The sequence below is a fragment of the Arachis hypogaea genome, chromosome 1, assembly GCF_003086295.3.
Source record: "Arachis hypogaea cultivar Tifrunner chromosome 1, arahy.Tifrunner.gnm2.J5K5, whole genome shotgun sequence".
Lineage (NCBI taxonomy): Eukaryota > Viridiplantae > Streptophyta > Magnoliopsida > Fabales > Fabaceae > Arachis > Arachis hypogaea.
The window spans coordinates 29,471,213-29,487,297 of NC_092036.1; the positions used below are offsets into that span (position 1 = coordinate 29,471,213).

The 16,085-nt window shown below is 37.6% G+C and overlaps 2 protein-coding genes across 2 annotated transcripts; both read right to left on the minus strand.

Moving 5' to 3' along the window:
* Window positions 1-2,032: 2,032 nt before the first annotated feature.
* Window positions 2,033-2,899, minus strand: LOC140181351 (uncharacterized). Its single transcript, XM_072224903.1, has one exon. The coding sequence runs from the start codon at window positions 2,897-2,899 to the stop codon at window positions 2,033-2,035; it is 867 nt and encodes a 288-aa protein (XP_072081004.1).
* Window positions 2,900-2,974: 75 nt separating this feature from the next.
* On the minus strand, window positions 2,975-4,081 carry LOC112709448 (uncharacterized). Its single transcript, XM_025761356.1, has one exon. It carries the CDS (start codon window positions 4,079-4,081, stop codon window positions 2,975-2,977), a length of 1,107 nt encoding a protein of 368 aa, XP_025617141.1.
* Window positions 4,082-16,085: the final 12,004 nt, after the last annotated feature.

A 16,085-nucleotide genomic window follows, 5' to 3' on the forward strand; every position in this document is an offset into this window, starting at 1 on the left:
CTGCCTTAGAAGATCTGAAACTACTCAACACACTAATCATGGCATCGAATGATAATAAAGGATAATTAAATTTAATATTTCTAAAGCATAGAAAACATGTTTTCACATATATCATATCATGAGGAAGGAATTGTAAAACCATGCAAATAGTATGAATAAGTGTGCAAAGGCTTGATAAAAACCACTCAATTGAGTACAAGATAAACCATAAAATAGTGGTTTATCAACCCTATATGGTGGCCACAGCATCCTTCGTGGACTTCTCTGAGCACGTAGTTCGTCTGGTCGGGATGTAGGCACTTCAGCAGGGGTTGGCTGAATCCTTTTTTGAACAACTGTCCCTGAATGATAGCGTACTTGGCCGCCTCCCTTCTCAACGCTTTAGCACCTTTTTCGTCGTTGGGGAGCTTGCTGCTTTCCAAGAAGCTAGTGATGGGGTCTAACCAGGAGGGGCTTAGTCTTGACAGGTGTAGGGTAACTGCTGGCTCCTTCATCATGCCCTGTATGAGAGATCGGTTGCCTTCTCCCGATTTCGTGCTGCCCAACTTGGAAAAGTCTGCCCGTGTGTTCCTTTCTCTCGGGACGTGTTGGATCGTGACCTCCTCGAATGTTTTGCTCAATTCCTTGACTTTTTCCAAATATTTTTGTAATAGTGAGTCTCTGGCTTGGTAGCTCCCGTTTACTTGCGAGGTAACAACCTGTGAATCACTGCATATCTCCAGCCTTGTCACTCCGACTTCCTTTGCTAGGGCTAAGCCTCCTAGGAGAGCTTCGTATTCTGCTTGATTGTTCGAAACGGGGAACTCGAATTTGATTGACTGCTCGTATACGACCCCAGCCGGGTTCTCGAGGATGATCCCGGCGCCCCCGGATGTTTGGTTGGAGGCCCCGTCAACATCGAGCCTCCACCGTATGTCCGCCTCTTCGGTTGGATCCCCCGTTACTTCTACCAGAAAGTCTGCCATTGCTTGCGCCTTGATAGCATGCCAAGGTTCGTACCGTATGTCATATTGGGAGAGCTCGATGGACCAAGTCATCATCCTTCTCCCTAAATCGGGTTTTTGGAGCACTTGTCGGATTCCTTGGTCTGTTCTAATAATGATCTGGTGGCCTTGGAAATATTGTTTTAATCTTCGAGAAGAGGTCAGGAGTGCCAGAGCTAGCTTCTCCAGTTTGCTATACCTCAGTTCCGCCCCCTGTAGGGACCTGCTCACGAAATAGACTGGTTGTTGGGCCTTCTCCTCCTCTCGTACCAAAACCGTTGCCAGGGCTTCCCCCGTTATGGCTAGGTACAGGTATAGTGGCTCTCCAACTTTGGGCTTTCCGAGCACCGGGGGTGTTGCTAGGATTTCTTTGAAGTGTCTGAACGCTTTCTCGCATGCAGGATTCCATTCAAATGCTATTCCTTTTCTCATCAGATTGAAGAAGGGTAGGGCCTTTGCTGCCGATGCTCCGAGGAAGCAGGATAATGAGGTGAGGCACCTGCTAGTCTCTGGACATCTTTGACACAGCCCGAACTCTTCATTTGGAGTATTGCTTGGCATTTCTCGGGATTGTCTTCCACTCCCCTTTGGGTTATCATGAATCCTAGGAACTTTCCGGCTTCCATGACAAAAGCGCATTTGAGGGGGTTGAGCCTCATGCCGTGTTGTCGGAGAGATGCAAACACGCTTCCCAAGTCGTTCAGGAGGTCGTCAGGCTGCGTAGTCTTTGCAAAGATGTTGTCCATGTAGACTTCTACTGTCTTGCCTATAAGGTTGCTAAATATTTTGTTCATCAGCCTTTGATATGTTGCCCCTACATTTTTCAGGCCGAACGGCATCTTGTAGCAATAGATTCCCCCGGGTGTTATGAATGTTGTTTTGTCCTCGTCGGGTCGGTGCATCGGTATTTGATTGTAGCCGGAATAGGCGTCCATGAAGCTCAAATACCGGTACCCCGCCGCCGTGTCGACGAGCACATCTATGTTGGGAAGGGGAAAATAGCCCTTGGGGCATGCTTTGTTGAGGTAGGAATAGTCTACGCACATTCTCTATTTGCCATTGTGCTTCTTTACCAGAACTACATTTGACAGCCAGGTCGAGTAGTCTAGTTCTCGTATGAAACCTGCTTCTAGGAGGCTGGCCGTCTGCTTGGCCACCTCCTCTGCTCTCTCCTGGGACATCTTCCTCCTCCTTTGGGCCACTAGACGGGCGTCCGGCTTGACGGCCAGGTGATGTGACATGTCCCTGGGGTCTATGCCCGGCATATCGGCGGGTGTCCAAGCGAATAGATCTCCATTGGCCCTAATCATTTCTATTAGAGGTTCTTTCATCTCATGTGGGAGGTTTCTATTAACAAATGTGAACTTTTCCTCCGTGTCACCGACCCTGAACTTTTCCAAGTCCCCCTTTGGTTCTGGTCTTGGCTTATCATCGACTCTGACATCTAAGTCAGCAAGAAACACTCCAGATGCTTCTTTAGACTTCTTCCTCAAGGAGAGGCTGGCGTTGTCGCAAGCGACTGCTGTTTCCAGATCTCCTCTTATGGATCCTACCGATCCGTCATCAGCAACGAACTTCATAACCAGCTGCTTTGTGTTGATTACCGCCTCAACATCGTTAATTGTTTTCCTCCCCAGGATAATGTTGTAGGTAGTGGAGTCCCGTAGAACCACGAACTCGGCCATTATTGACCTTCGTCCTTGTCCTTGTCCCACAGAGGTCGGCAGAGATATTATCCCATCTGGCTTAATGAAGTGGTCGTCTAACCCTATGACACCGTGTTGGTGAGTCATGAGGTCGGTGTCCCGTAATCCCAGCGCATCAAACACGTTGCGGAACATAATGTTCGAGTCTGCTCCCGTGTCCACAAGGATTCGTTTGACGAGGTCGGTTCCCACCCTAGCCGTAATGACCATGGGTGGGTTCTCAGGGACCTCATTGAACCAATGATCTTCTGGCCCGAAGGAAATGGTTGGGGACCTCTTGGAGCTTCATGCCGGCGAGGAGGAAATTGCCAGGACTTTGGCATCTTTCTTGTGCGCAGATCTCGACTTTGGCGCTGTGTTTTTGGCAGTCACCACATTTATTACGGTGAGGCCGTGATCGTTGTCTTCTGGCTCTTGTCGCCATTTCGTCGATCGGGTCTTGCCCTCGTCACTGTGGTTCCTATGTGGTCTCCTCGGTTCCCTTATGAGATGGGAGAATTCAGTCAGTTTACCGTCCCTGATCGCTTGCTCCAGTGCGTCCTTTAGGTCGAAACAGTCTTGTGTTTGGTGTCCATAGCCTTTATGGTAATCACAGTAGAGACTCTTGTTTGCCCCTGTACGATCTTTAAGAGGTCGAGGTTTCGACAATATCCCCTTTTCGGCTATTTGTTGGTAAACGTCTATGATGGGGAGGGTGAGTGGGGTGTAGTTGGCAAATTTTCTGACCCGGGGAGGCGGTCTGGGCGCTCTGCTCGGGCCCCCGTCTCTGACTTGCTTCTTCTGCCTTTCTCCATTACTGTGTTGCCTGGGTTGATTGTAGGAAGGCTGCCATTTGTTGGCAGCCACAATTCGGCTGACTTCCTCATCATTTATGTATTCCTTGGCTACAGTCTGGATCTCGTGCATCGTCCAGACCGGTTTGGTGGTGAGATGTTTTCGGAAATCCTCATTAAGAAGGCCGTTCGTCAGACAAAGGCTGGCCACAGAGTCGGTTAGTCCCTCGATGTCCAGGCATTCGTCGTTGAACCGATCTAGATACTTCCTGGTGGTCTCTTCGGTGCGTTGGGTCACGCCGAGGAGATTGGTTGGGTGCTTTGTCTTTGCGATTCTGGTAGTGAATTGCGCCAAGAAGGCGCGACTGATGTCCGAGAAACCGGCCACAGAACCCTGCAGAAGGCTATTGAACCACCGTATCGCCGGGCCTGCCAAGGTGACCGGGAAAGCGCGGCACCTTACCTCGTCTCCCACTCCTTCGAGGTTCATTCGGGCCTCGAAGGCCGTTAGGTGCTCCTGCGGGTCTTGCGTCCCGTCATACCTCATGTCCGTTGGTTTGTCGAAATGCTTCAGCAACCGGACCTCGAGGATGGAACGGTGGAACGGGGTGGCGCCCATGATGATGGGTTGCCGTGTTCTCTCAGACCTTTCTTCTCCGTTTTCACAGTCCCGTCGCATGACGCACGCCCGTTTGTCCCGAGCGTAGATGATCGTATCGTTTCGCCTCCTAGGGCGTTCCCGATCCTCCCGGCTACTTTTCGATTCTGATCTCGGTAAGGAGGTGCGCCGGGAGCGACTGCTTCGGTGGGAGGTTCTTCCCTTATTCTCGGGAGACTGAGAGTAATCAGGGTCGGAGGTCTGCTGACGATGCTCCTGGTATGCTAGTTAGCGCTCCAGGTTCTGCACGCTGTGGCACAGCTCCTGCATTATCCTGGCGCTGTCACTGCCAGTTCCCCCGAAAGGGCGCCTCTCTTGAGCTCTCGACTGCAACCCGGTTCGTCATGGAGGGGATCTTAATCGCTTGCGGGGCGAGGCAACGGAGGCCGCCCCCTCGGGGGCCGCCGCGCGTCCGTGGTCCCCTGGACCCGGCACGATCTCCATTCAGCTTCGGTGGTTCTATTCCCCATAGACGGCGCCAATGTTCGGTAGGTCGTGTACCAGACGGTTCGGGGTGATCCTTGTGTGAATAGGTGGGACGTGGCCTGGAATGGGTCGCGAGGGTGAGACGAGGAACCGACGTTCCGAGCTTTCGAAAAGAGAGGGGATGTGTCACCTGCAATGACACTCCGACGCTCAAGTCAGTTGAGTGTGCAGGCGAAAAAGGGGGGTAAGGTAGAGTGTGACGTACCTTGGGAGAAGGGCAGGTCCTTCGCCATTTATACCATGTCAGAGGTGGGCCCTTCAAGGACAGGCCCACTTTCCTCGAAGCTTCCTCACAGCTACAGCGGAGAGCTGTCAAGAAAGCGTGTCCGGATCGCGTAACGAGCGGTACGTGCCCGACCGTTCGGATCGGGTCGTCATGGAGTCGGATCGACCCGCAAGTGACTTGGGCCGGACCGTAACAAAATTAATATTTAATTTAAAAATCTAAAAATAAATCATTTTTAAATATTTAATATTTTATATAAAAAATAAATTAGACAAAAATTAAACAACAATTCATAAAACCATAGAATTAACGTTAAATATCCCTGTTGCTTTTCATGAGTGATATCCAAGTCTATGATGAGATCAGACCATGTTCCCATATTATTGTAATACTTTGTGCTTGATTTACAAATATCAAAGTAAATAATAACCAGTTAAGCCTTTTCGTCCTTTTCTTCTCATCTTCCACTTGAAAGATTCACCAAGTAATATATATACTCCAAATGTATATAAATTAACTTCCATTGAGGATGCTTTTCACTCATTTCATTGTCAACCCGCTAGTGGAGAATAAAATAGCCGAATGAAATTTTCTTAAGAAACCGTATTATAAAAAAAAAGTAATCTTTGCTTAGCTAGGAAAAAGCCATATAAGGACTTTATTTATAGAGTGGACCGTAGAAGGGGGGTGGAAGAATATAATATGTCACTACAGTTATCTTATTGGATAGTATTGCACTAAAAAAGAGTTTTGGAACTAAGTTTGTTTCTTAGTTCTTTTAAGAAAGTGTTGCAGAAAGTCATCCACTATTAAGGAGTGAGATTTCCTTTTAGAGATTCTTGACAACATGGAGAAGAAGAAGAAGCATGCGGTTTTTGAAAACCCCAGACTGAGAACAAAGTGAATCTATAATACATTGTATTAAGTAAGAGGTTTTATTAGAGGAGAATAAAAAAAAAAAACCAAAAATAGATTTTTACAACAAAAAATTTTAAAGACTTAATTATTTGGTCATTTTCTATAGTTTCAACGTTATAATTAAATTTCTATATTTTATGAATTTTCAATTAGATTCTTATATTATTTTTAATTTTGTAATTAGGTTATTTTTATGTTAAAAATATCAAACTTAATGAAATATTCTTTTCAAAAAAACATGTGGATGCGAAAGTTTAATTAGATTTTTAACTGTGAGTACCTTAGTTTGCAAAAAAAAAAATATTCTGTTAATTTTAATATTTATTTTATTGATAAGAATCCAATACAAAATTAAAAATATTGTAAAAACCTAATTAAAAACTTTTAAAATATAAAGACTTAATTACAATTTTGATAAAATTATAAAGTTTTGACAAAATAATTAAACTAATTTTAAACTATATATATTTAAAGTACAAAAACTATACATTCAAAATTTCATAATCTATTTTTATTGAATATTTTCTTCTTTAAAATTATTTTTCCAAATTTACCCTTAAGCAAAATTTACACTAATCATCACAAATGAATATAGGTAATAATACACATGACAACTTTAAAACTTTTTAAAATATTAAATTGATCCAAAAGGTCTTTATAATTTTATGAAATTTTTAATTTAATCAATATATCTTAAAAATTGTCATGAATTATCTACATTTTTTTAAAGAAAAAGTTTGCAATTGAATTTCTATCATTCATATTAAAATGTTTTATAAAAGAGAATATTAGGTTCATACTTATAGAAATTTAATAATTGAATAAATGTTAAATAATAAGAACTTAATTATTGAAAGAGTAAACTATTATTTTGATCTTTAACATTTAATTCGGTTTCTAATGTTTCAAACATTCTATTTTTGTCCCAAAAAATTTTAAACAAATTTAATGTGGTTCTACCATTAAATTTGACACTAATAATTTATAGAATAAGTGATGTGAACGTTAATAACGTTACTATTCACGTCATATCTTCTTTTATGTGTTAGAAAAACATAAATAAAATCTTTTTGTAACACTTTTTTTTCTCAATTTTTTTGGACAAAATTTAAAATCCTAACAATCAATCGGCAACGTTTCAAAATAAAAAAAAAATTATATTAGTGATCATTAGTAGGTGATCGATTTTACTTACATACTGAAATCGAATACTATGTATTAGCTTTTCAAAATGTGAATTATTTGTATCAAATTTAATAATGAGATACATTGAATTCACTTAAAATTTTTTGAAAAAATGAAATAAGATGTTCGAAAATTTTTGAGACTGAAATAAAATATTTAAAACGTTAAAAAACAAATTAAAATTCGACCTAAACGTTGAGACTAAAATAATACTTTACCTTTATAAAAATAAATTCTTATATATTAATACTGGTATATTAAGTAACGTGTTTATTAATCCACATTGCTATAAATTACATGTATATAATAACAACAAATATGAGATTAGTCAAAATATTAAATGTCTTGTATACCATGAACCAGAGAAAAAATTATGCACCTGTCTTTCCCGACTTCTTCATTCTATATTATATTTAGTAGATTATTGTTTCATATAATTATTATCTAATCATAACATGAAATAGATGTATGTGTGGGATATATGAGTATCATTGTTTTCTCATGTACACCCAAAAAAAAATTAAATAAACAAAAAATGAAAGAAAATTTGTTTGCGTACATGAAAAAATAAAAATATTCATATATCTCCCACATACATCTATTGATAACAATTTAAGGATCAAATAAGGAGTTTGGCTAAAAAAATTATTCGAAAAAACAATAAATAAGTCTTTAATCTTTTAATTCGAAGATAAATAAATTATTGATTAATTAAAAATATAAAAGTATCTATATTTTTTAAAATGTGAGATATTTAAGTATTTTTAAGAGATTTATATTTTGTCTTCGTATATTTTAAACGAAAAAATTTAAATGTCTTATATTTTAAAAAATAATAAATATTTTTATATTTTTAATAATAAAAAATTTATTTATTTTTAAATTAAAAAGTCTAAAACCTATTTATTTTTTTCTCTTAATCTTTAACTTGTACAACTTTCACTTTTTCTTGAAATAATCCTAGCAAATGTTTATTTTTTAACTTTTGGGGTTAGTTTTGTTAGTTTAACAGCTCAAAGCTAATAAGTGATCAATCTCTTGAACCATTTAATAGCATCCTCTTGAAATAGTTTTAGTTTCAGCGAGTCAATATATAGCAACTTTTGAAAATCCACCATAATTGATATGTAAATGAGTTTTGATTTGTTAGATAATGGAGAAATTTTAACTAGAACTAAGATGGTGCAAGGCTAAGCAAAAATTTAAAACTTTATAAAAAATTTAAATGATAACTTTTAATATTTGTTTAGAGTGATTCTGATAATGAAATATGAGTAGTTATACTTTATTTAAGTGAGAAAAAATTGAAAATATATTTGATTCTAAGAATAAAATAAAATAAGAGTTTGAGAATAAAATACAAGGATAGAATCACAAAAAATTAATATTCTTATATTTTATTTGATGATAAATTAGAATAAATTTTGAAAGTCTAATTTATTCTTATTTTTTTCATTCAAAAAATTTAGAAATAAAAATATAATAATAAAAATATTATTATAAAAAATTAATAAGAAAATAAAAGAAAAATAAAAAATAAGTTATGTCTCTTATTAGTATATCTGACTGCATATGTTTATAGGCATGAGACATTGAGACAAGGACAGAGAGATATAAAATTATATTTGACAGATCAAACATGGACAAAGACATTGTGTTAGAGGTACTGAATTAGTGTATTTTGTATTCATTTTGATAGGAAGGACACAAAGACACTAACAAGAGACACAACTTATTTTTTAATCTTTTTTTATTATTCTTGTTAATTTTTTATAATTATATTTTTTATTATTATATTTTTCTTCTCAAATTTTTTATTGAAAAAAATGAGAATAAATTGAATTTTCATAATTTATTCTAGTTTATCATCAAATAAAATTCAAGAACACTAATTTTTATGTCTCTGTTCTTTGTATCTTGTTCTTAGTGTTTTGTCTTGTCCTGTCTTCAGAACCAAACATAGTCTCTATGTCTCTAGATACAATATTTCTATTCATGTCTCATCTGTCAAATATAATTTTGTATCTTTGTGTTTTTATCTTAGTGTCCCGAGCTTGTAAAAAAACACAACTTAAAATATCATAAAAATTAATATTCAACTATTTTAAAAGAAAAAATACTAAAGGTTGTGATAGGCTTAGAGAACGGGGGTTGAATCTATGCCTTCCTTTTAAGTTGCTGTTATGACCTTTTAAAATAAACTTTCAATTCTGATTCTGTTTGTACTCAGCAGCGAAAATTTATGAGACAATTTATTTTTGTCTCATGAATATCAGAAAACAGAACACAGCAGAGAAGAGAGAAGCTAACACCAGCATGTATCCTGGTTCGGTTGCCTTGTTCTATACAACCTACGTCCAGTCTCCTCCACAGCAATGGAGGAATTTCCACTATAGTTAAAAGTATTACATACACCAATTTCACAGGATTTACCCAATCCTTTCACACTCAAGTTCTAACCTAACTTGACATTGGCTATGCTAATACCTAACTATTCACTCTTAGTGCTAACCCAACTAAGAAAGGGATACCTTACAGATACAAGATATAAGACATAGACATACCTAAAGAAATTAGAAAATAACTCTAGGCTTTTCTCTCAAGTGTATCACTCAGCCTTTCTCCACTTGTGGCTTTTACTTGAGCTTTCTCACTTATGCTTTTTCTCACAAGAAATTACAGAAAGATAAACATTGAAAAGTACATTACAATCTGTAAAACATGAAGGATATTGACTTCATCAACAGCCTCTTTGCTATGTGCAAAACCAGATTTGCAAACCTCAGATACAGTTCTTCAGTATTGGCCGAATGCTTCTTTGAAAGAAAGCATTATCCAAGTAAAGGAACTTCTTTGCAGAACACAACTCTCAAGCTCTGGTTTTCTCTCCTTGCTTCTGAATGAGCAGAAAGTCTTCTTTTATCTCCTTGCATGTTGCTGGGATCTTTTTCCTAGGTCAAGTCCTAGAGCCTTGAGCTTCACCAACCCACTATCTCACTTTTTCTCATTTTTTCTCAGAGTAGAACCTTTGCTTCTGACTTCTCTATCTTGACCGAAAGCCATAAAACAGCAACCACAAAAGTCTTCCAATGGTAAACCGAATCTGAACCCTTGAAAATCAACGTGGTCCCCAAGACATGTTTGAGACTGTGGATTTACAGAAGAGAAGAACAGAAATCCTCTTTTCCATATAGCTCAAAACGGAGTGGCAGAGAGTTGAAGATGAAGAGAAGAAAGTGTGTTGCATGTATAAGGAAATGGGTTACCTTTAATCTTTTCTTAAGCTTGATTTGGTTTGAACTCACTGATTTGACATCTGCCTTTCAAGTTTAATCTCTCTCTTTCTTTCGGTGAATGGCATGTGGGAGAAGCTCTCTCTCTTTCTTCTGTATTTTCTGACCAAGAGCAAAAAAGGTGAACGTTGATTTTGTGAGAGTAGGTGAGAGAGGTTTGCTTGCTGAAATCAAATCGGACTTGGATATGGATATGGTTTGCTTAGCCTGTTTTGATTTCTTTGGCTTTGTTTCTCTTGGGCTTCTCTTGATTTACTAGCCCCCAGCCTTGTTGTTTTATTTTGTACCAATTGGGCTGCTTAAATTTGAATTATGGCCTGCAACATATTATAAATAATTAGTAATATGCAATTAAAATTAATCAACACTAATTATTTATTTTGTCCAAAAATAATATTTGTCATCACTAATTAATTTAGTTAATTTCTTAACTCAACAATCTCTCCCTTGATGATAAACATATTTAAACAATAACAAAAAGGAATTAAAATTTAATAAAGTTGGAAAACTTCTCTTTGATTAATGTTTCTTGCTTTTGTGTTGCTCCCCCTTTCCTTTTCAATAATATCTCCCCCTGGATTTTTGCTTTCCTTTTTGTTCCTGTTTTACATTGTACTTAAAGAGAACATAATGAAGAGCTACACACATTTATCTTGTCTAAGGGATGTAGAACTAACAACACCACAGAATTAGCCCAACACATCATGAAAGCAAGTTCTAATACAGCAGTCAAACAAAGTCACAAAACCAAATAATACTAGTGGCTGCAGTAATACCAATAAACTTCATCATTTCCTAACCCTATAGCTATTACTCCCCCTTTTTTCATCAAGGGCGGAAAATAAGCAAGAACAACAAAAACACCTCCCTATAAACCTGCAGGAAAGAGTTAGAGCATAGTTCAAAGTACTAACTAAACAACCAAAGGTGCAGCAATATTTAGAGTTATTACAGTGATAAAAAAATAGTTCAACAGTAGCAAAAGAAATAGAATTTATGAGACAAAAAGAGAGCAGCAGCAGTAGTTTTCATGAGACAAATTCTAGGCATCAGAATCATTTCCCTCCGAACCAGCTTCCTCTTCATCATTAGTGGCAGGGTCTTCATCCTTTTGAAGGTTATCAATGAAAGTCATGAACATAGCCACTCTATCCCTTGATTTCCTTAGAAAATTCTCATGCTTGCTAGCTAGCTTCCTTTGTTCCTTACTCATGGCAATCATATGATTGGATTGGGAGACAAACTCTTGAATAACATCCTTGACCACATTTAGCAGAGCAGATTTCTTCCCAGTAGAGATGGAAGTACCCTCGGTGGAAGGAGCAGGAGATTCCTCAGGGACAAATTCATCATCTTCATCATCTAAGACCACCCTCTCAGATCGAGTAGGTCCCTTTTACTGTTTTACTGCACCACCTCCTTTTAGATATGAATGTCTATTTTGATACTCCTCATTGGTCAAGTCAACACTAAAATACTCAAATATGCAAGTTAGAAACATGCCATAAGGAAGTGATTTGTCTTTTCCACTCCTAACAGAGTCAAACATGTATCTAACCATCAAATATGCAAATGAAATTTCATTTTTGGTAAGAAGGGCATATAAAACAAGAGTATCAGTGTAGAAAACCCTTTGATATGAACCACTTTAAGGAAGTATAATGTGGTTGACCATTCGATGCAACTGAGCACGCTCATATCCCATGGCTTTGTGAGTGGGTGTGATGCTATCAATTAAAGAAACATGTTCACAGATGTGCGCTAATGCATCATTGTAGGAAATACAAACACTATCATCCCACTTAACTGAAGTGTAAGCACAAGGCCCAACATCAGTATACTTCAAAGCATCACTGATAGTTTCATTGTTTAAAACTATGTCTCAACCCTTTACATATGAGTGAGAAGTGCCTTCATGATATGTCATGTTGGCATAAAATTCTTTGACCAATAGGGGATAAACAGGCTTTTTGATGTCAAAAAGGTGATTCCAGTCCAGAAAAATTAAGTTATCAACAAATGGAAAACCTTTTCTTTTCAAAGAAGGAAAATCAGCTAGAAAAGATGGACACAGGGTACGATACCAAATAACCCCCTCATAAAAGTCATTGTTCATGGTAGATTTGAATCTATAAGGGTTATAGTTTGAATGAGAGGTCAAAAAATGAGCTTTGTGATCAAAAGGCCCAATGTCAGGTTCACTAACTGATTTAAGAGGAACTCGAGTTTTACCTCGCTGAGAACGCACAGGAACAGACCTTGACCTAGGTTGTGGTGGCTTTGAGGCAGGTTCAGTTGCGGCTGGCCGTTTCCCTTTTGAGGTACTAGGCTTTGACGACCCTGGTTTTGATGAAGGTTCCTTCGGAGGTTGAGGGTTTGGCATCGACTTGGCTGAAGGTGTAACCCTAGAAGGATTTTTGGTTCGAGCCATGGGATCACACCGAGGAGTAGAGGTAGGAGGAGAAAGAGATGGAGTGAAGGTTCGGTCTTGGGAGCGAGTTGAAGGTTTTGTGGGAAGCTTGGACACTTTCTCTCGAGGAGGCCTTTTAGCAAGAACTTTCTTCCTCATTTGGTTAGATTCAGGCTTTTGAGGGAAGAGAAGTAGTAAAGGTAGTGTAGGAAACCGAGGAGTTGAAGAGAAGTTAATGGAGGGAAGTGAGGGAGTGTTGGTAACCGTACCCAAGGAAAATTTTCACAAACCATGCAACTGCATCATCTTTTGAAAAGACTTGAAAAGACACGACCTCATAAAAGAAAGATTTTATTTGATTTTAAACTAAAACAAGAAATTAACTTTAAAATTTGAAAATCGTTTTTGAAAAAAAAAAAATAAAACTGAAAATCATTTTTTTGGACCAGAAACCCTTAAATGAGAACTCTTTCAAAAAAATTTTAAACACACAGGCCAACAAAAAATTAACCAAACAAAAATGTAACATTCATATTTGGGCCCAGAGGTGGTTGGATTTAAGGAAATATATAGGATCACCCATGATCTGAATTTTTTAGGTTGGCCCAGATCAACTATCACTTGAAACAAGCCTAGAACACGCTGATTGAAGGTAACGTTCATCACCTGCCTAAAATTGTCTCATGCCTATTTATGAGACAAAAACTCCAACAAACACATCAGCAACTTTCAAACAAAGAATCATAACGTAAAATACCTAGACTAGTCCTAAGCATGCAGAATCTGTCCTCAGCAAGTGATTTTGTGAAAATATCTGCCAATTGCTCCTCTGATTTAACAAATTGAATACTAATATTCTCCTTTTGGACATGTTCTCTTATTGAGTGAAATTTCACTTCAATATGTTTAGTCCTAGAGTGCAAAACTGAATTTTTAGAAATATTAATGGCACTCATGTTATCACACAGCAAGAAAATATTTTTAGCATTTAATTTGTAATCAGCAAGCTGTATTTTTAACAACATAAGCTGAGAACAACATGAAGAAGCAGCTATATACTCAGCCTCAATAGTGGATAACGCCACTGTTGGCTATTTCTTACTTGACCAAACATTCAAGGACTTTCCAAGGAAGCAACATAAGCCTGAAGTGCTCCTTCTATTAACTCTATCACCGGCAAAATCTGCATCACAATAACCAACTGCAGAAAAATCATCAATCTTAGGATATCAAAGACCAAAATTAGATGTGCCATGAACATATCTAATGATCCTCTTAACTGCAGAAAGTTGTGACTCTTTAGGTTTGGATTGGAACCTTGAACACAATCCAACATTTTGCACAATATTGGGTCTAGAGGAAGTTAAGTACATAAGAGAGCCAATCATTCCTCTATACCTAGTCTTATCTACATCTTTCTCAGTTTCTCCCTTATCTAATTTTGAATTAGGGTGCATGGGAGTTCCCATGGGTTTGGCATTTTCCATACCAAATTTCTTAACTAATTTCTTGGCATACTTCTCTTGATGAATGAAAATACCATTTTCAGTTTGTTTAATTTGCAGCCCAAGGAAAAAATTAAGTTCACCCATCATACTCATGTCAAATTCACTTGTTATGAGTTTTCCAAATTCAGAACAAATGGATTCATTGGCTGATCTAAAAATAATGTCATCAACATATATTTGGACTAGAATAAAAGAATCATTAGAAATTCTTGATAAATAGATTTGTATATGTGGTGCCTCTTTGAAAACCATTTTTTAAAAGAAAAGAGCTAAGTCTCTCATACCAAGTTTTAGGAGCTTGTCTTAAACCATAGAGAGCTTTAGATAATTTGAAAACATGATTAGAATGCTCTTTATTTTCAAAACCAGGTGGCTGCTCCACATACACTTCTCTATCTATCACACCATTCAAAAATCACATTTCACATCCATTTGATATAATTTAAAACCACAAAATGCAGCATAAGCTAAGAAAAGTCTTATTGCTTCCATTCGGGCAACAGGGGCAAAGGATTCATCAAAGTCTATTCCTTCTTCTTGGTCATATCCTTGTGCCACCAACCTTGCTTTGTTTCTTGCAATCATCTTTTCCTAATTTGTTCCGAAATATCCACTTGGTATCGGTCATTTTCTTTCCACTTAGCCTTGGAACCAAAGTCCACACTTGGTTCTTCTCAAACTCAAGAAGCTCATCCTCCATTACTTTAACCCAAGAAGGGTCACTAAGGGCTTCCTTGACATTTTGAGGCTCCATTTGTGAGAGAAGGGCAATGTATGATCCTTCATTTGCCTTTCTAGTGGAAGACCGAGTTCTAACCCCTTGAGAGACATTCCTAATGACAAATTTCTCAGGATAATTCTTCAAGAATCTCCATTCACGAGGTCTGGTGGACTTGGAGGCAGATTCAAATTCCAAGGGATCCTGGGTGCTGCTAGCTTCAGAATTTCCTTCAGATTCATGAGACAAAATGGAATTGTCTTTTGAATTTTCAGTAATTGCAGTTTCTGGTTCAGCTTGAACAGAATTTCCATTTTCATGAGTTTGAGCAGTTTCATTTTCATTTTGAGCTTGATTCCCTGCATCACAATCTTCCAAAATACTTTGCACCAAGTTAGTATCACAGAATGTAACATGTATGGACTCCTCAATGATCCTAGCATCTTGATGATAAACCCTATATGCTTTACTAGTTGTAGAATATCCTACAAACAAACACTCACACGCCTTTGGATCAAATTTACCCAAAATTTCTTTGTTATAGAAAACAAAATATTTACATCCAAAGATGTGCATGTGGTCCAAGTTTGGTGGGTAACCTTTCCAAAGTTCATAAGGGGTTTTCTTCAAAAATTTTCTTATGATTGTTCTATTCAAAATGTGGTAGATCGTGTTAACCGCTTCAGCCCAAAGGAATTTTGGAACATTACTCTCACAAAGCATAGCTCTTGTCATCTCTTGTATGCTTCTATTTCTTCTTCCCACAACACCATTTTGTTGTGGTGTCCTTGGACAAGAGAAGTTGTGAGATATTCCAAATTCCTCACAAAAGGATTCAAATAAATTGTTTTCAAATTCAGTTCCATGATCACTTCTTATAGAAGAGATTTTTAAATCCTTTTCATTTTGAATTTTCTTGCAAAAATGTTCAAAGGCCGAAAAGGCTTAATTTTTGTGTGTAAGAAATAAAACCCAACCAAACCTAGTATATTCACCCACAATCACTAAACCATAATGTTTACCATCTAGGCTTTGAGTTCTTGTTGGACCAAATAAATCAATGTGTAGCAACTCAAGTAGTCTTTTAGTAGAGATGTCTTCCTTTGGTTTAAAAGAACTTTTTGTTTGTTTTCCTATTTGGCAAGCATCACATGTGATGTCTTTGTCAAACTTTATCAAAGGAAGACCTCTTACTAATTCTTTCTTTACAAGTTTGTTTAT

Coding starts and splice junctions, on each gene's coding strand:
- LOC140181351 (XM_072224903.1), bottom strand. CDS start 2,899: ATGGTCATTACGGCTAGGGTGGGAACCGACCTCGTCAAACGAATCCTT.
- LOC112709448 (XM_025761356.1), bottom strand. CDS start 4,081: ATGGGCGCCACCCCGTTCCACCGTTCCATCCTCGAGGTCCGGTTGCTG.